This window comes from Taeniopygia guttata, chromosome 11 (assembly GCF_048771995.1).
Source record: "Taeniopygia guttata chromosome 11, bTaeGut7.mat, whole genome shotgun sequence".
NCBI classification, from domain to species: domain Eukaryota; kingdom Metazoa; phylum Chordata; class Aves; order Passeriformes; family Estrildidae; genus Taeniopygia; species Taeniopygia guttata.
Window position 1 is genome coordinate 4,992,885 of NC_133036.1, and position 19,824 is coordinate 5,012,708.

At 41.4% G+C, this 19,824-nt stretch overlaps 1 protein-coding gene across 8 annotated transcripts in view; it reads left to right on the forward strand.

Annotated features, from left to right (window-relative positions):
- CNOT1 (CCR4-NOT transcription complex subunit 1) overlaps positions 1 to 16,727 on the forward strand; it is a 55,476-nt gene extending 38,749 nt beyond the window's left edge. For 4 of the 8 annotated variants that reach the window (XM_072934220.1, XM_072934222.1, XM_072934221.1 and 1 more), the window contains exons 30-48: positions 309 to 605; positions 2,079 to 2,219; positions 2,312 to 2,416; positions 2,965 to 3,084; positions 3,909 to 4,103; positions 5,817 to 5,959; positions 6,553 to 6,661; positions 6,752 to 6,921; positions 8,041 to 8,272; positions 10,320 to 10,568; positions 11,161 to 11,324; positions 11,599 to 11,716; positions 12,190 to 12,291; positions 12,528 to 12,701; positions 13,232 to 13,381; positions 14,124 to 14,304; positions 15,113 to 15,245; positions 15,349 to 15,483; positions 15,615 to 16,035. In XM_072934220.1, coding sequence (XP_072790321.1) covers positions 309 to 605; positions 2,079 to 2,219; positions 2,312 to 2,416; positions 2,965 to 3,084; positions 3,909 to 4,103; positions 5,817 to 5,959; positions 6,553 to 6,661; positions 6,752 to 6,921; positions 8,041 to 8,272; positions 10,320 to 10,568; positions 11,161 to 11,324; positions 11,599 to 11,716; positions 12,190 to 12,291; positions 12,528 to 12,701; positions 13,232 to 13,381; positions 14,124 to 14,304; positions 15,113 to 15,245; positions 15,349 to 15,483; positions 15,615 to 15,693 — 2,997 coding nt within the window. In that variant the 3' untranslated portion in view covers positions 15,694 to 16,035. Of the gene's footprint in view, positions 1 to 308; positions 606 to 2,078; positions 2,220 to 2,311; positions 2,417 to 2,964; positions 3,085 to 3,908; positions 4,104 to 5,816; positions 5,960 to 6,552; positions 6,662 to 6,751; positions 6,922 to 8,040; positions 8,273 to 10,319; positions 10,569 to 11,160; positions 11,325 to 11,598; positions 11,717 to 12,189; positions 12,292 to 12,527; positions 12,702 to 13,231; positions 13,382 to 14,123; positions 14,305 to 15,112; positions 15,246 to 15,348; positions 15,484 to 15,614 lie in introns of all 8 variants that reach the window. The other 4 variants (XM_030282198.4, XM_012570327.5, XM_030282196.4 and 1 more) reach the window with 2 other exon arrangements.
- Positions 16,728 to 19,824: the final 3,097 nt, after the last annotated feature.

Here is a 19,824-nt window from a genome sequence, read left to right on the forward strand (position 1 = left end):
ATGCAGATCTCAACTGGTGGGAGCTATCAGGATTTCAGTATAAAAGGAGCCTCTGTGCTCCTTTTGTCCTGTTAGCAGCTCAGCTCCTAAGTGAATCTTCGCATTGTTACTCAGCTGCAACCTGGTTAGAAAAATAATAATTTGTTCCGGTTTCAGATTTATCAAATACTGTAGTAGCTGCATGGGGAATATGGGAGTACTGCACATGCTATGACAATGTACTTATAAGTCATTGAGAAAATGCAGGTGTGTAGGGTAGTTTGGATTCCAATGTACTTTATTCTCTCACCTTTCCTAATCCCCTGCAGATTCCGCTGTTCCAAGCGCACCCGCAGCTGAAGCAGTGTGTGCGGCAGGCGATCGAGCGGGCAGTGCAAGACCTCGTCCACCCGGTGGTCGACAGATCCATCAAGATTGCCATGACGACCTGTGAGCAGATAGTCAGGAAGGACTTCGCCCTGGATTCGGAGGAGTCCCGCATGCGTGTGGCTGCTCACCACATGATGAGGAACCTGACTGCTGGGATGGCCATGATTACCTGCAGGGAACCTTTGCTGATGAGCATAGCTACCAACTTGAAAAATAGCTTTGCTACTGCACTGAGGGTAAAAGCCCTATCATTTGGAGTTTATATCCAACTTACAGGACTGTAGGCATCTAGTATTAGTAAATCAGTTCTCCACAATATAGACTTGTTAATTAATTGTGTGGCTTAACTAGCATGGGGATGAATTCACTGGGTAAAATTTCATTACTTTTGTGGAATTACAGTGGAAAAAAATGTTGTGATTCCAGGTCAAACACCCTTAAACTGAGATGGTAGCTCTTACTAAATGACACACAAACTTCCTGACTGTCTTTTTATTTTGCCCAGTGTTCTCTCCAGCTTAATCACATCATGGAAGCTTTGGAGGCTTGAACATTTTGCAGGGTTTGAGGTAGAAAAGCTAAAGTGGGGAGAGCTGAATTGATTTTGGTGATATATTGGTTTGTTGCAGCATGCATGCTTCAGGCAGATTTTATTTACTTGTGCTGTTAGCAGATATGCAGTTTAGACTCTTCTACATAGCTTGTGAATTTATTGGGTTTTCTAGAGGCTGTTATCAGGTCTCTTAATGAAGAAAGTTTGAGCTAAACAGTATGGAGCTGCCCGTGAACTGCTGATGACAACAGCAGCTACCACCCAGAATTCTTGCTATTAGTATCAGCAACAAGAGCATAAGGATCTTGGAAGGATCAAGACACAGCTTTACTGTCAGCAATTAGAAATTAATCAGGTTTTTTATTTCTGAAGACATATGACATTGGTACAAATCGAGTTTTAATCCAAGGAAGTTTTTAAAGGGATAATTGTAGAAAACATTTTGTTGCAGAAAAGGCTCTGTATGAGGTATCTCAAAATTCTTATCTGGCTTATGATTATGAAGTGGTTTAACAGAAATAGTGTAATTTTCAGGAATTAATGAAAAAGCTCTTAGCAGACAAGAAGGTCCAAGTAGATGGGACAGGCTGCCTTTATAGATGTATTCCACATCTAGTGGAAGTTGCTGCTTTGCACCTTGGAAAATAAGTGCATCTGTTCAGGGTTCTCATAAAGAAAACTCCGGGAAGGAAGGAAGAAAATCTGATTCCTTATCAAAAAAGGAACCCACTGAAAAAGGCATAGGACTGCTGTTTTGCACTGTTAGTGGTGCATCTTTGTATTTTCCAATTACAACCTAGGAAGCAGAAAAGCTTCTACTGTGATGCAAAGCTTTCCTTGCATTTGCATCACTCTGTGTGTGTCTGTCTAAAGCAGGCCTTTATTTCTGTGCCCTAGAGATGGGTAGGTGGAGAAGATGGAGAACTCCTGCTGTTTTGTTCCTTGTTGAAAGTTTTTACTGTCGTCTTGCCTACATGTTTTATTCAAAACTATGCAAAATTAAACTTAATATTGTATACTCTATGGGAAGGGAGTGTGATCCTAAGAGCATTCCTTTTTATTGCTGGTGTTCTGTGTAAGCAGTGGTGCAGATTTTAAGGCTAGTTATATACAGGGAAATTTTACATTCTTCACTGATTATTGTGATTTTCAATAGGCAGCCTCCCCACAGCAGAGGGAAATGATGGAGCAGGCAGCTGCCCAGTTAGCACAGGATAACTGTGAGCTTGCCTGCTGCTTTATCCAGAAGACAGCTGTGGAAAAAGCAGGCCCTGAGATGGACAAGAGGCTCGCAACTGTAAGTATGGGACTGTTGAAGAAGTATCCTATGTGCTCATACACATCCAGATGGGTGTCTAAAATGCAGTGTGGTGTTTGTGTTTTTGCCAGGAATTTGAGCTCAGAAAGCATGCTAGGCAAGAGGGGCGTCGCTACTGCGATCCTGTTGTATTAACATACCAGGCTGAGCGGATGCCAGAACAGATCAGGTTAAAGGTGAGTTCTGTTTTGTTCGGATACTGCTCTTCTCTCCCTCCTGATAAGGAAAAGTGGATGGCACAGTGTCAGCTGAGTAATCATATGTTGTTAGTCTTGCCTAACAGTGCAGCTGCTGTTATTTTGATGAATATGGAAACACAAATACATTATTCCAAATTGAGTATTTATATAATTTTCTCAATTCCTTGAGTCTCTATTTCTCTGCATTTCTTCTCACTGTTTTTTTGTCTTTATATTTTATTTTCTTTTGTCTTCTTACTATATTCTTCCTTTAAAGGACATACCATATGCTTTCAGCAGAGCATTTCTCAGTATTCAGTTATTTCTGTTTCTGGGAATGTGATTTTAATTTTTAGAGCAAAATTCCCCTCTAAGGAGGTGTGGAAGGAGAGATAGGACCTCAGTGCAGAGCAGTTGAATCCTACTCAATGTCTAGGCCACTTTGTTTAAGAGTAGCTACCTGCTACACAAGCTGCCCTCATTTTTTTTTTTTTTCTGCCTCAGTCTTATAAATGAGTTAAATGCCTGTTCTTTTTGCTGCAAAGGTTGGAGGTGTGGACCCAAAACAGCTGGCTGTTTATGAAGAGTTTGCACGCAATGTCCCTGGCTTCTTGCCCACCAATGACTTAACTCAGCCTACAGGATTCTTGGCTCAGCCTATGAAGGTAGAGGTTTCTGAGTTAATCAGCTTGAGAGTACTGTAGATGTTTTGGAGATTGTTGCAGAACTTGTGTTTTTGTTAGAAAGACTCATAAGAGTCAAGTGTTTGTATTGTTTGGGGATAGTGGTTGGAAAAAAATGCATTTGTTCTAAAGACAAAGTAATGGCAACATAAAACTTCCATCCAGTCTTGGGGATTTGTAACCCAAACTGGGACAAATTCTCTAGTTTAAGATTACTACATGTACTTTTAATTGCAGTGAAACATTTTATTCGAATCTCAGGTTACTTTTGAACGTTGTAGATGGCAAGTCTGAATTTTAAGATAATTAACAAATTTTTATATGCATACAAAAGGCCTTACTGACAGAACAAGGGGGAATGGCTTCAAACTGAAAGAGGACAGGTTTAGATTAGATGTTAGGAGGAACGTCTTCGCTGTGAGCGTGGTGAGACATTGGAAAAGGTTATCTGAAGAAGCTGTAGATGGCCCATCCCTGAAGTGTTCAAAGCCAGGCTGGGTGCAGCTTTGAGCAACCTGCTTTAGTGGAAGATGTCCCTGCCCATAACAGGGCAATTGAAACAAGATAGTCTTTTAGGTCCTTCCAACCCAAACCATTCTGTGATTCTGACTGATAGAATTATGTGCTGGGTATTTTCATGTGTACTTATATGTATGTACTTCAAATGCCAATATAACAGATGACAGTACCGTAGAAGTCTAAATTCTGGATGCTATAATTTCTGAAGGAGAAGAGCCAGTCAGTCAGTATTTGAGTGTCACAAATGCAATCCTTGCAAAAATCACTGATTCTCACTTTCTCTTAAGCAGCAAGCTTGGGCTACAGATGATGTAGCACAAATTTATGACAAATGTATGACAGAACTGGAGCAGCACCTGCAGTCCATTCCACACACCCTAGCCATGAATCCTCAAGTTCAAGCACTGCGTAGTCTCTTGGAGGCAGTGGTAGTGGCTCGGAACTCCCGAGATGCTATTGCTGCACTCGGACTACTGCAGAAGGTAGGTGTTGACAACTCCTCTCTATAACAGCTTGTTCAAAATTTATTACACACCTTGCTCATGGATTGTCTTGCTAGTGACCTTGTTTCTTCATGCATGCTATGGAACTTTGTGGGTGAACAGTACTGAACTGCTGTCTTTGGAAATCCAATAAATAAGATTGGGAGGGAGCCATTGTGTTCACATGGTATTGTAGACATGGTGTTGAGACTGCTGTGGAAGAATCAGGTGTACGGAATCCTGGGACTTAGATGTGCCAAGTAGAGAGCTGTTGCAGTCCAGAGTGGTCTGATTTCAGGATGATTTGGAGGCTAAAAAGGTGTTTGAACTGCCCTTGTAGGTAGATAGTATTGAGCAGAGTACTAGATTTCTAGTGGCCCACTTGGGGTGCTTATTTTGCAGTAACTGATAAATGACTATGCATGGTGGGTTGACCCTGGCCAGCTACCCGACATCCATCTAGCTGTTTCCTCTTTCTGCAGGACACAGAGAAAACACAGGGAAGACTAGATGACATTTGTTCAGATTATGACAGTTTAATAGGGAAAGTAAAGGCCATGTGCACAAATGAAAGAACAAGCTCTGCTTCCCATCAGCAGAGAGATGTCCAGCTACTCCTCACAAAGCAGGGCTTCAGCACATGGGACATTTTCCTGGAAAGGCCAATAGCAGAACCATGAATGCTCTTTTTCATCCTCCTTTCCCTGAGCTTTTATTGCTGAAGATGATGTCATGTGGTATAGAACATCCCTTTATTCAGTTTGGATCAGCTGTCCTGGCTGTGTTGCTTCCCAGCCTCTTGTCCATTCCCAGCCTACCCACTGGTGGAGGAAGCAGAGTGGGAAGGAAAAAGCCTTGATCCTGTGCTAGTGCTGCTTGGCAACTGGCAAAACTGTGGTGTGTTTTCAACACTGTTTCAGCACAGATCCAAAGCACAGCACCATATGGGCTGCTATAAAGCAAATTAACTCCATCCCAGCCAGAATTTGTAGACTCTGCCAGTGGGAAGTGTTGCAGTGAGCTCTGTGATCTGCTGGCATCAGTGCCTGTGTAGTAGTGCAGAACCAAGTGACAGTCATAGAGAAAAATCCACTTGAGAATAGTGTAAGTATACTGAGCTGTCTGCATGAGGATCCAAGAACAGTGCCAAAACAGAGGTAACTGAAAGCTGGAGGGAGATTCTTCGTTCTTGTCTGCTAGTGCTGTTAAAGAGTCCAGTCCTGACTAGAAGTTGACCAAATAAATTGTGTTGTCTGTGTAAAACCCATCTTTCATTTACTGTAGTTTAACACAGATACATCTCTCAGTGCTGCAGCTCTTTCTGTAAGGAAGCTGCTCACTTATCTTTGGCAGGCTCTATAAATATTTTCTCAGGTAGTTTTCCATGAGCCGTATGCAGAATTGCTTGAGGAGGCATTGACTTAGGGAAGCTGCAGCACAAACTGACATGGTCTGTCATAGTATTTGGTGCACATACAAAGCTAGTGGGGCATAGAGAGACCTGTAGGTTTATTTCTGGTAGCATAGCTGAGTACAGTGCATGTATGCCATAGTAGGTGGTAAAATCTCAAACAGTCTTATCAAGAGGTCAGCACAATTACTAAATTTATTTTTCTTTCATGTATTCTGGTGATAACTCTTGCTGATGTAATGTGCAGAAGATTTGGAAGAGGACTTGTTTTTTCCTCTGCTAACAGGTTGCATCTATTCTAGGCTGTAGAGGGCTTGCTGGATGCCACCAGTGGGGCTGATGCTGACCTCCTGCTCCGCTATCGTGAGTGTCACCTGCTGGTGCTGAAGGCTCTGCAGGATGGCCGTGCCTATGGATCTCCGTGGTGTAACAAACAAATCACTAGGTCAGTTACAAGGCAACAAGAGCACTGATGTAGCTTTGACTGTCTTTTGGGAGTTCCTGTATTGCTTTGAATTATCTTCCTGTTAATATTTTGCTTTGCTGCAATTTGGACAAACAAAAAATAACCAGCTTTTTTTGTCAAAATTAACTAGATCTGATAATGATGGTTCATCCCAGAACATGATAGGAATCTTTAATGGAATTAAGCATTAGAGCATGCACTGGGCTTTTTCTTCCCCTCATTTTGCAGAGAATACCTCTATGAAGTCACAAACAATATGACATGGCATGTGCTTGTAGCAGAAGCTTCAGCTATGCAGATCTGCCAATTCATGCTTGGTAGAGAGACTTCTTGTGCTGAATAAACTGAAGCTCTTAAAGGGCTCTTGTGACCAGTTGTGCAGGGCAGTAGATGCTTGAGTCTGACTGTTCTGAACGTAAACATTACCTTAGAGAATGCTCTGGAGGAGGCTTCTTTTGAATCTGGTTAATGAATCACAGTGAATGTCACAGTTTCTGAAGTACTAGATTTGAGTTGTTTCACTTACGCTGTGTTGTTGAAGTACACGTTTTGTAAGAAGTCCAATTCTTCAGGTGCCTGATTGAATGCAGAGATGAGTACAAGTACAACGTGGAAGCTGTGGAGCTGCTAATCCGCAATCACCTTGTTAACATGCAGCAGTATGACCTTCACTTGGCTCAGGTAAAGAGAATCTGATCTTTTAAAGGAAGAGGGATGCTCTCACTCCACTGTAAGATCTGTGGTTGAACTCTCTCTTTTTCATGTTGACAGTCCATGGAGAATGGCTTGAACTACATGGCTGTGGCATTTGCCATGCAGTTGGTAAAGATCTTGTTGGTGGATGAGAGAAGTGTTGCCCATGTAACAGAAGCAGATCTGTTCCACACCATTGAGACACTCATGAGAATTAATGCTCATTCCAGAGGAAACGCCCCGGAAGGGTGAGGCTATAGTATTGTGCAATGTATTACTTTTTTGTGCTCATTTATGATTTGCATATTATATAGTCAATATCTCATATCATTCAATCGTACAGCTTTAAAACTTTCCCTAAGGCTGCAGTCCTTTCTTAGTTTCAACTCTCACTGTAATGTAAATGTGCTCATCTCAGTCAAAGTAGAGGCAGCTGCAGCAGCATGTGAAACTGAATGCTTAAGCAGGAAAATCTCTCCATGCACTATGGTCCAAAATTCTATGGAACTGTGAGAAACTTGTTTGAATTCCTGCTTTATATCAAATTTATGCAATATTATTGCCTGTTTAAATCTTAATATATTTAGGTGTCAGTATGCTAATTTGTTAATCACAAATAATCCATTTGTACAATCCTTTCTGTGTAGAGCTTACAGAGCAATCCTCCACCAGTCTCACATGGCTTATGTATCCAGCAAACTGCCCTAACCATTTGGGTAGCAAATGTTGCCACAACACCTGGAAATACCTGTGGGACTTACAGGCCTCCTATTCCTAAGGTGGAAGCAGTTGTTGCTGGGTTTTAGAGTGACATGGGTTAGAGCTTGGAGAACTTTGAATAGCTGTGAGAGCATCCAGCAGCTGGCTGATGGCAGTGGCTACCATTACCTACACAGCTGCTAATAGGATGTCCCAAAACCAAAGTCCTTTCATCTGCAGTTGGCATGGATAGACTGCCTTCACTATATGGCTTGGCTTTCACTGCACCCAAATCCAGTCAGGCTGTTCAGTACTGGCATCTCCCTATCTGGGAGCATTTTAGGGCTCTTGAAGTCTGTGGAAGAGAAGCTGCTTCTAGTCCCTGTGGTGTTTCATTGCAGCACTCCACTGTAGAAATTTGAGTGGAACTTCAAAGCTTATGTGATTTCAGTGTTCCTTCTTTCATCATAAGTGTATCTGCTTTCATGACTTATTTCTGCTATTCCAGTGAGAACTGTAAGATTAAAAGTTTTAGTATAAGAAATAATTTGCTTTCTTTCAACTCTCTGACTGAGCTTCCAGTTCCTGCACCTTGTTGGGGAGGTGAGTGGGGGAACGTCAGGGAGGAGGAATTCTAACCCATCTCTTGCACTGGTCTGTTTGATTAGATTACCCCAGCTGATGGAAGTGGTCCGATCAAACTATGAAGCAATGATTGACCGTGCTCATGGAGGTCCTAATTTCATGATGCATTCAGGAATTTCCCAAGCTTCTGAGTATGATGACCCACCAGGCCTGAGGGAGAAGGCAGAATACCTGCTGAGGGAGTGGGTGAACCTCTACCATTCAGCTGCAGCGGGCCGTGATAGTACCAAAGCATTCTCTGCGTTTGTTGGACAGGTAGAGCTTTTGGAAAGAAAGGTGCTTTTTATTCAACATAAGTAGGGTGTGAAGCCCTCCATTTTAAAGCAGTGTTATAACCTGTTAGGCATCCTTTTGAAACTTTCAGGTGTATGGCAGTTTACTATCAAAATTCTGTCTGGTTTTGATGAAGCCCTATCCTCCACCAAATCATGTTCTTCAGATATTGTAGCAACAGGCTGTCACTTCAGACCATGAGTTCTGATACAGGTTTGATGGAAAAAGAATTTGAGCTGAAATAGCTCTTGAAAATAGTTATGTCATGCTCTGTGATGAGCCTTGACTGGTGTTACTCCTTATGAGTAACAGTAAAAGCTCGGACAGCCTACAAGAGGATTTCACCAGTAAAGATTCAGGTAAATCGTTTTCAGGTCATGTGGGCAAGGGAATCCTTTTTCAAAATTAAATCATTAAGGAAAATCTTGGGACTTCATTAGCTGAAGTGGTGCCTAAATTTAAACAATGTCTAACATCACATTGGACATGGTCCTTTTAACTAGTGTTAAAGGACTCTGAAGCACCTTAACAGGTGTGGTGAACATCTCATACTATCTGCCTTCTAGGTGTGATTGAGGAGGGAGATCCCTTCAGGAGCCCAGCATGTGTGGTAACAAACTCCTGAATTTGCAGGCAGCTCCCTAAAACTGTGGTCTTTGCATGCAGCTCCGTGACTGCAGCTGCAAGAAAGTCCCTGACATGGCCTTTCTGCATCATTCTTTTTAAGTTTGTGACACAGCCACAGATAGGCTGCAGACTTTGCAGCTACTAATGAAAAAAGACTCGGGCTTTAGAGTATGCATAAAGATTGTTACTGATGCAGTGGGTTTTTTTTCATTTGGTTTTATTGTCCTTTTGTACTGGTTATAGACAGTTTTCTGTTGGTCTCACTTCTACTGCATAGAAGTTTTTGAATGTTTTTAATAGATATTGTGCTAAACACACATCTTAAAGAAATATTTTACCTGTTTCTGTGATCTCATTTCTTTTACTTTAAATCATGCTTCTAAAGCACACTTCAGTATAAAGTGCTCATAATACTTAGTACACTTTTATCCCACTTCACTCTTTATCACACTTGTTTGATAAAGCATCAAACAGGTGCCTTTTACCTTTTGTACATATTTGATCAGTTTTGAAAAAGCAATTTAAATATCTTGAAGTACAGTGTTTATTTACAATTGTTTCCTTACAGGCTTTAGTAATAAATTCTAAAGGAATATTTTGTAATAATTACATTAAATAAGATTATATTACTGAACTCAAATGACTTCCAAAGTATTGCTTCCTTCCTTGTCTGTAGGACAAGAAGAAGCACAGAACTTTGAAAGCAGATACCTAAATTCTTTGGGCTTTTTAGAGAAAAACTTTCTCCAGATATACCTGGAGTTCTCCACATTGTCACCAAATTACCTGTTGTGCTGTTTTTATAGCTTTATGTCTGTAGGAGTTTAGAGATAAGATGCTTTATTCAAAACCCCCAAGTTTTCTGCAGTGTAATTTGTTTCATTTTGATGACTCCAATACTGTGGCTAACAAATAAAATTAGGTCTCTGGGGTTTTTTATATGTATATTATTAAAACAACTCCCCCATGCAAAGCAAAAATGCCCACCCAGTCTTTCTCTGTGTGTAAGGAAGATTTGCTTTCCAAATGCAGTTTGCTTCTACAGAATGGGGCTGCCAAGTAGTGGTGATTCCTGAGCTAGGAGCTGGACTCTGCCCTTCCCAGAGCTTGTACTCCTCATGTTCTTCATGTAAGGCTGAATGCTGGTGGCAACTCTGATGCTGAAACAGCCTTCTCAGCTATGCTGATCATTAGAATTATTTGGGATTCAAAAGATTGTATTTTATTTGAAATGTGTTTGCAAAAATTGTTTTGCCACTCTCAAATTGTCTTGCAAACAGTAAACTCTCAGGAAAGTATGGCAAAAATTAAGGTGGGTGCTTTGTAAAGGGTGTGTTGTTTAAAATAAATTGTAAAATGAACTGTCTGTGGTTGTGCTGACATCTTTTCCTTTCCTGGTTAGATGCACCAGCAGGGGATCCTGAAAACAGATGACCTGATCACCCGTTTTTTCCGTCTTTGCACCGAAATGTGTGTTGAGATCAGCTACCGAGCCCTGGCCGAGCAGCAGCACAACCCTGCGGCCAACCCCACCATGATTCGAGCCAAGTGCTACCACAACCTGGATGCCTTTGTGCGACTCATTGCACTGCTGGTGAAGCACTCTGGGGAGGCAACCAACACAGTCACAAAGATCAACCTCCTGAATAAGGTTGGGAATCCTTCACGTCCTCATTGCATTTTAAATGTATTGTTTGCTGTACCTTTGATAAATCCGAGGTACAGACCTTAATGTGGGCAGCTGCTGAAGTGTCTGATGAGAACTTAGATGGGTTGATCACTGATAAACTTTTGAGTGAACCAGCAAGATGCCTCTGGCTTTCTTGTTCACAAAGATTTCCTCTCAAGCCAATCTGAAATTCATCTTTGTGCCTTGAAATGAAATAGTCTGCAGCAATTGTTTTAAGGTTCTTGATTCCCGAGTGTCTGCCTTCATGTTGTGAGGGTCTTGCTTTGCTCTTGCATTACTTGGTTTGTGGCTAGATGGTCTTAGGTAGTCTGAGACCTTCAGATACTGCCCAGTCAGTCATTGTGACTGTGGTCCAAGGGACAAGGAGAGCAAAGCATAGTGGTTGGGAATTGCTGAAACAAATTGGAATATTCATTTTTGCAACACTTCCAATAACTAGGATTTTTGGTTCTTGTTAAAATCTACTGATTTTTTTTATTGATGGTTAAAGTATTATCTGTAGTCTGACTTGCTTCATAATTCTTGCTGTCTCCACCTGTCTTAATCTCTTTAGGTTCTTGGTATTGTGGTGGGAGTTCTTCTGCAAGACCATGATGTTCGGCAGAGTGAATTTCAGCAACTTCCTTACCATCGCATTTTTATCATGTTGCTGTTGGAATTAAATGCTCCTGAGCATGTGCTGGAGACCATCAACTTCCAGACACTCACAGCTTTCTGGTATGTATTTGGGATTTGCCACAGTGCTCATCCTTTCTTATTAGGATCAAGGATTTTCACTTAAAGGCTATCTGACTGTTCTTTGTGGTGGCTTCATCACCTTTGGAGTAACTGGTTCTACTGTGGACTGATCACTTGCTTGTTTTAGGAAAGGTAACTGGTAAAACCCAAGATGCTCAAATGCCTTTGCTTTTAGGGCTGTGTTTTCCCCTCAATGTTATGAAAAGCAATCTTATTGCTGTGCACCTCTAACCTGCTCTAACTTTTCTTTCAGTAACACATTTCACATCCTGAGGCCTACAAAAGCTCCAGGTTTTGTTTATGCCTGGCTGGAACTGATCTCCCATCGGATATTTATTGCAAGAATGCTGGCACATACACCACAGCAGAAGGTGTGGCTGCAGTTTATCTTCTCTGAATTAAAAAAACCACCCAGATGTTTATCTGGTGTGGTGCTGTTTCACTTCCTTAAAGAGCACTAGTAGCATGGCTGTTCTATTTTTGTTGTCTTCCATATTCACAGTAACCTAACTGCATGGAGGAGAGTCTGTGTGTCAGTAACTATGGAACACAGGGTGAATTTAATTTGATAAACGTGCCTTTGTCAATGTCTATAAGAGCTGTAGCCTTCCTTCTGGGCTAAATATTGTCAGCTCAGTATGGCATGTTGAGGATTCTGGAAACACCCATGGCACATGGTGTGTAGCTGAAGCCCTTGAAATGAGCTGTGCTGCACTCAGTGGTTGAGCTGGCAGTTGCTAGCTCTTCACCCAGGTTTATATAAAAATCAATCTAATTATAGTTTTGAAGTTAAGGTAACTGTTCTTCATTGCATGTTTTCCACCTGCTGTTCTTTTCTTGACAGGGTTGGCCTATGTATGCCCAGTTATTGATCGATCTGTTCAAGTACTTGGCGCCTTTCCTTAGAAACGTGGAACTCACCAAACCTATGCAAATTCTTTACAAGGTAAAAAAAGTCAGCTTCCAGTCAAAGTAGAGGTGTTCTGGCGGCAAAATAGAATTAGCTGTTTTTTTCTAACTTACCTCTGACAGTAGAATTTAAATTATGGGGGAAGTAGGCTGCCCTCCCAGATCAGTTTCCTTCTGGTTATGTTAGCCACATGATATAGAATAATGGCTCTGCAAGCATTTGGACAGTTTCAACAGTTACGCACCTCTTATATTTAATATTTTATTTCACAGGGCACTCTGCGTGTGTTGCTGGTCTTGTTGCATGATTTCCCAGAATTTCTTTGTGACTACCACTATGGGTTCTGTGATGTGATCCCACCTAACTGTATTCAGCTAAGGAATCTGATCTTGAGTGCCTTCCCACGGAACATGAGGCTTCCAGACCCTTTCACCCCCAATCTAAAGGTAGAACTTACTTTGAAGGAGTTTGATAATAGGAAATTTTAATGCTTAAAATACTCTCTATCCAAGTTAATATTACCTAATTAAATCTTTGGGTATCTGCTAGGCAACTAATCCTGGAATGATTAAAGGAAACTTTCTCATGCTGCTGAAGCACTGTACTGTTGCTCTTCTCTGCCTGAGCTGTGCAGGGTGATGGGAGCAAAGCTGCAGTGCTCGTTGTCACCAAAGAAGGCTGTTCTTGTGTGGATGTTTGTGCTTTTTGAAACTACCAGACTGGAGTGTAGATGGGGAAACCCCAAAGGCAGTGACTGAATTTCTCTATGGCCTTCACGCCTGAATTTTTTTATCCTCTCAGTTCTTCAAGACATCATATATCAAGTTTCTTCTAAAATTTGTAAGTCAGGTGTTGCCATTTCATTGATGTAAGGAAGAGTGATCAGCAGCAGTAGTTGATGAAATATTGCTTATAGATCTGCTTTTTAATTTGTTCCATTGCTGATGGTTTAGTTGACTGGGTTTTCTGTCAACAGGTGGACATGTTAAGTGAGATTAATATTGCTCCACGAATACTCACAAATTTCACTGGAGTGATGCCACCTCAGTTCAAGAAAGACTTGGATTCCTATCTCAAAACCCGTTCTCCAGTCACCTTTTTGTCTGACTTGCGAAGCAACCTACAAGTAAGTTTGAGGTTTTTGAGGTTTCTGTGTGTGCTCAATTGAAATAATGTGGCACAAATGATCTCACTGGTTCAGCCACCATCCTTTCCTGCAGGAATTTTGTTGGTGTGTTTTAGGCAGTAGAAAAGCCTGTGAAAACACACACTCTGAATAAGTCTTCCACTCCCTGATAGGATGTGTTGAAGCCTTTTAGAATCTGATTAAATTTTGACTCCAAATAGATTCATTGTTACAGAAATAAATGGATCCTCATGTCAATACTTAAAAGGTAAAAAAGGTCAAATTAGCTAAAGCCCAGTTCAGAATTGTGGCTAAAACCTCACATAGACATTTTATGGCTTGGCTTGCAGCAGACTTGAGTCTGAAGTTTGACTTCCTCAGAGAATTGCTTAGACATTCACACAAGGGGGATCTTTCTGCCAGCATCTGGCACTGCTGGTGAATTCACATTGCCTTACCTGATGTTTACCTTTAGGCAGAAATTAAAAACAAATCTGTTGTGTCAACACTTTGCTGATGTTTTTGATTCTATACACACACACACGTATATATGCACTATAAGATAGGCTTTTTAATATAAGCTGTATTAAAAAAGGCTAAATGTCAGATTGATTTCGTGGATGTCCCAGTGTGTTGTCTTCTGGCTAATCAGTAGGATATTGGATGCTGTTGTTGTACATGCTGTACCTTTGAGTGCTGAAGGAATATTGACTGTTAATGCTTTTCATATCGTTGCTATTAGGTATCAAATGAACCAGGCAACCGCTACAACATCCAGCTGATTAATGCACTGGTGCTCTACGTAGGTACTCAAGCAATTGCACACATTCACAACAAAGGCAGCACACCCTCCATGAGCACCATTACCCACTCAGCTCACATGGACATCTTCCAGAATTTGGCAGTAGACCTGGATACTGAAGGTGAGCTGTAAACACTGCTAGTTCATGCAATGTCACGTTTACGGTAATATTATTATATATTGGGCCCTCACTTTAAAAAGCATATTGAGGTGCTGGAATGTGTCTACTGAAGGGCAGCAAGGCTTATGAAAGGTCTAGAAAACATTTCCTGTGAGAAATGGCTGAGGGTTTGTTTGGTGTTGAGAAGAGGAGGCTTGGGGGCCTCGAGCTCTGAAGGGTTGTTGTAATCAAGTGGGGGTCTTCTACCGTGCCTACAGTGAGAGGATAAGAGGAAATGGCCTTAAGGTGTTACAGGGAAGATAAAGATTAAATACCAGAAAAGGTTTTTCCACTGCTAGGGTGGTCTGATACTAGATTAGGCTGACCAGGGAAGTGGTAGAGTTGCCATCCCTGGAGGTGTTTGAGAGGTGTCTGGATCTGGTGCTGGGTGATGTGATTTAGTGGTTATGGGGTTACAGGGATAGTGCTGGGTTGATGGTTGGACTTGATGGTCTTAAAGGTCTCTTCCAGCCTCAACAATTTATGGAGCTGATAGTGAATACACAGAAATTAATGCTACATTAGAATATAGGAGCAGTGTTCTCAAATGTTCAGTGTATTCAAGGGAATTAGAAATGCCTTCAGTGAAGAATTCAATTCTTACTTCTCCATCAGTCTGGGTAGATACAGCTTTTACATACCTTCAGTTGGTTTTGTTTCATGTACCTCCACAAGTCTCCCAAAGGTTAATCTCAAGCACTACTGGTTGCTTCTTTATTCCCCTTTGTGTGCAAGGGAAGCCGTGTGTACTCAGTGTTCTCTCCTGCAGGCCGGTACCTCTTCCTGAACGCCATCGCCAACCAGCTGCGGTACCCCAACAGCCACACCCACTACTTCAGCTGCACCATGCTCTACCTGTTTGCAGAGGCCAACACAGAGGCCATCCAGGAGCAGATCACCAGGTGAGAGGGACAGCATTTAACTTGCCAACATTCAGCGTTTTGCTTGCCTTCCTTCTGTATTTTTGATCTTTGAGCTCTAAGTGTTCTTACTTTTGGATTTCAGGGTTCTCTTGGAACGACTGATTGTAAATAGGCCTCATCCCTGGGGTCTCCTTATTACGTTCATTGAGCTGATAAAAAATCCAGCCTTTAAGTTCTGGAACCATGAGTTTGTTCACTGTGCTCCAGAAATTGAGAAGTGAGTATAGTTTAACCACAGAATCATTAACATGGTATCTCTGAAGCAGTTGAACCTTGAGTTTCTGGTGCTGTCACAGCATCCATTTGCTGCCATAAAAGCACCTATCATTGCTTTGCTTCTATGTGCAGGTTGTTCCAGTCGGTTGCACAGTGCTGCATGGGGCAGAAGCAGGCCCAGCAAGTTATGGAAGGGACTGGTGCCAGTTAGATGAGCTGCATCCTGCGTTGTAAGAGTGCCAGCCTGGAGGTCCCGTCCCATCAGCTGACTGAAGACTCTGTAAGGCTCCTCCTGACCTTCCCAGCCCCCTTGATTGGGTAGACACAACAGACCCTGGGTGAAAGTCTTATGTGGGCATGTTCCAAAGTTTGAAACAAATTTTTTGACTTTCGGCCAAACTTCAGAAGATGCTGTGAATATCATTTGAACTAGTGTAAATACAAGGAACAGAAACATTTGTCTGGACTTTTGGGTTTGTGCAAATTGTGTAAAAGGCAGGTGGGTAACTGTTGCCTGTCCATCTTGTAATAAAGGGGCAGCTGCTGATGCCAAGCACTTGTCTGGGGCAGACCTCCTTGTCCTGACATTCCCAGACTCCCAAAGAATATTGAAAAGCCAGTAACTTATTTTTCTTTATGTGAATGGGGGACCTTTAAATCACTAAGTTGTTTAAAAAAAAAGTAGATGTGTTTGGAATATGGGAATTCTGTGGAGTACAGGAGGGGTGAGGGAGGGGTTAAGGTTCAGTGTTGCTTTCCCTTCACCCTCATCAAATGCTGATAGACAGCAAGTGGAATGGCAGTCAGAGAATGCCTCCTTTTTGTTGGAGAAGAAAACGGCCCTTTGGGTGAGGGTCAGCTGTTTTCAGTAAATAAACCAGAGACCAGGCCTATAGCTTTTTTTTTTCTTTTTTTTTCTTTTTTTTTTTTTTTTTTTTTTTGGACAGTTGTAAATTTTGGAAGATGAGGGGTTAAATCTAGACCTTTTCCCACCCTCCCCTGCGACCACACAGTATAAGTTTGTAAAAAAAAAAAGGAAAAAAAAGAAAAAAAAAAAAGAAAAAATTTAACAAAACAAAAAAACCCAAAGGACCAATACAACAGCCCATTTTGTAAGGATTTTCAATGTTTTGTAAAGTATTGGTCCACGTGTTGTATTTTGTAGCCTTTCTAGTTCTTGGGCTTTAGTTCTCCCACTCTTGTATGTATGCATACTGTAGTTACACATTAAAGTCATGACATGCAGCACGTGCCACTGTGCTTATTCTCTCCAGTTCTGTCCTGGCCAGTTGGTGTCTTCCAAATCCTGTTCTACCCATCCAAAACCTGCAGTTTTCCAATGTGGTTTGGGCACTGCCTGTTGAAAGCAGCGGGGTTTGTTCTCTAGCATGAGGTCAGTGGGCAGATGTAATGACTGGACAGAGTCTTGTTTTGAAGTGCATCAGAAAGGGCAGTTGTGTGAAAATAGAAATGGCTTGGTTGCAAGCTCATGAGCAGAGTTTGTCTCAGACAGGAGACTGCACTGGAGGTATAACACAGTGTAGACAGCCCATCAGTTTCATTTCTAGTGCCTTCCACCCTGTTGTGATCTCCCTGCAGCAGGAATCTGCCCTAGGTTGTGGTTAGCTGTTGTAAGGTTAGGCAGCTTCAGTGTTATTAATATTGCAAGGTCCTTCAACCTAGCAAATGTTAGGAAATAGAGCTTCACTTCTTTCTTTGTACATAACATCAGCTTGTTAGAGCTAGCTGCTTTAGTTGACTGCTGTGGTGTGGGCAGAGAGGTCAGGATTTCCTGCTCAGGTTTAAGGGGTTCCAGACCTGGCTTTGCATTTGCTGTATAGAGGAAAAAACAGCTCTGAGGGTTCACTGAGCCAGCTGTGCCAGTGGGTGGCAGCTCAGGGGGAATCCTCTCCCTTTCTGTTCCAGGCATTAGTCACCTCTGTGTCAACTAAGTCCTACAATTCCGTGGCATTTCTTTGCCAGGTCAGCAGCTGTACTGAAACTGAGCCTTTTGAAGTTGGAACTGTGGACACAGTTCTCATTTCTTCTTCACTATACTTTTTACTATGCCTCCCATATCCAATCCCAAGGACACACAGTAATACATTGTTTTCCAGACATTCTATGTCTGTTGTTAAATCCCTATGATAAAACAGTGCAGCATAATTGACAGCGCCCTGTTTGAGGATTCTCCCATTCAAATGCAAACAGCTCCTGATGATTTATTTTAAAAATATGGATATTGATCCAGTACCGATATCCAACTGTGACGGACAGAAACTCTCTTAACAGTTTAAAGTTAGGAAGTGAATGTTTATTCGATGCTGGGCAGCGTGTGGGATAGCTCCCAAATACACACCACTCCTTACAGGTGATTACAGAGTCTTTTTATCCATACAAGTATTGAATACACAAAATACAAATACATATTCATAATTTTGGCACATCCCATTCCCCACTTCGTATGCTAATCATTCCAAAAGCTATTAAGCATGTGTAGTTTGTCCCTTGAAATGGGTCGGTGGTCCCTTTCATGGGGAGGGGTCCCAAAATGAGGAAGTAAATGAAGTCTTCCTCGTTCTGACCTTTCTACCTTTTCAATGCAAATATGACAAATGAACTCTTGGTAGAACTCCCATTCCTTGTCTTCAATTGGTTTCAGAACAGAGGAGGCCCACAATTGTCTTATGTTCCTAAAAGCTATTTGTCAGTTTCTATATTCTTCATTATAAACCCAGCTAACCAAACATTGTGCTGACAAGCAATCAATTATTAGTTAACTACTAACTCCTAACTTCATCAAGGCCTACTCATTTATTATTATTATTTTAATTAACTCTAGTAAGGCTAAAATCTTAGCTCCTCTAAAATGTATAAATTCCTTAAAGTTTACATTTCACTGAATTCTGGCATCCAGTGGGATACAAAAGGATATATTTTTTAAGGGAATATCTTTCAAATCTAATGCCCTAAATCATTTACCAATGTCTTTTTAGGTGGTTAATGCACATCTTGTGTGCAAGCTTTATGGCTCTTAAATCTTGGACTAGCTGATACTCATCTGAGTATGGTTTCTTAATGGGTAGAATTGGGGTATTAAACTGACTGGCATTCCTGAGGCAACCCAAAGCTAATAAATCTTTCAGTGTTTGGCTCTAGCCTTTTTTTTGGCTTCCAGTTTAACAGGGTATTGTTTTCATCTTACCTATCTTGTGCCTGGTTTTAATTGGATTGTTACCAGTTTTGCTTCTTGTGATCTTGCAGGAGTGCCAGTCACCTAAATGAGAGGAGTCACCCCATCTTCTGTTTTTATAGGTATCTCTTCCTCTCTGGGTGTTTTTGATCCTGTAACATAAACATTTATGGCCCCAGGGCTTTTTCTTCTGGTTTATGGATTACTTTTTCAGAGGTTCTTTTTGCATTTAATGTACTTATTTTTTTTTCCTAATAATGGCATTGGGCATTTGGATATGTACAGAAATTTTATAAAACTCTTTCCAATTCCAAATTTGAGTAGCTGGAATAATGGCTTTATTTCCTTTGTTCCTATGGCTCCAGCTATAGATGTGCTTTGTTTACTGAAGGCTTATTTACATCCAAGTTGCTCCTCTGTTAGATATTCTACTTTTTTATTCCCCAAATTTACTGTAACCTGTTCTGTTGAGGATTCTGTGGACCTCTCAGTCTAAATCCCAATTGAGTGTAAGCAGTCTTCCTACTTGTGGAGTCTCCCATCTTTCAGGATTACCTGTGCCCGGGGTTCTGTGGGCATTTGTTTCCAGTGCCCATTCTGCTTACAGTAACTCCGTTGAATTTTTCCTACTAGATGGGAATTTACCAGTTGAAATCTGATTGCCTTACATTACCTCCTGCCCTTCCAACTGTAACAGCAATCAACCAAATTTACCCTCCCTTTCCTGATCTCTTTTCCCCTTTCCTTTCTCTTCTTCACCTCATTCTCTTCATTACACTTCCTTTTTATTTCTCTAGTGCTAAAACATGAGAGTCTGCTGTCATCAATCCACATTCCTTCCAAGCCTTACCATTATTCTTCAATGCAAAGAACAGATCAACATCTGGTACTTTGCCCTGTTTTCCTTCCTGGCAACAAAGGAACATTAATTGCAGGATCCATTCTGAGGCCATTTTCTGTAATTCTCTAATAGATACAAAGGCCACCACATAATCAACTTTTTCTTAGTAAGCGAATCCCCTGCAAGCTTTCCCTTTGATCCAAAAATAGAGTGTAAACATGAAGTTCTCAAAATGCCCTTCTCCAGTGAGGTGGAACATCCAATGCCCTTCTCCAGTGAGGTGGAACATCCAATGCCCATGCAGGCAA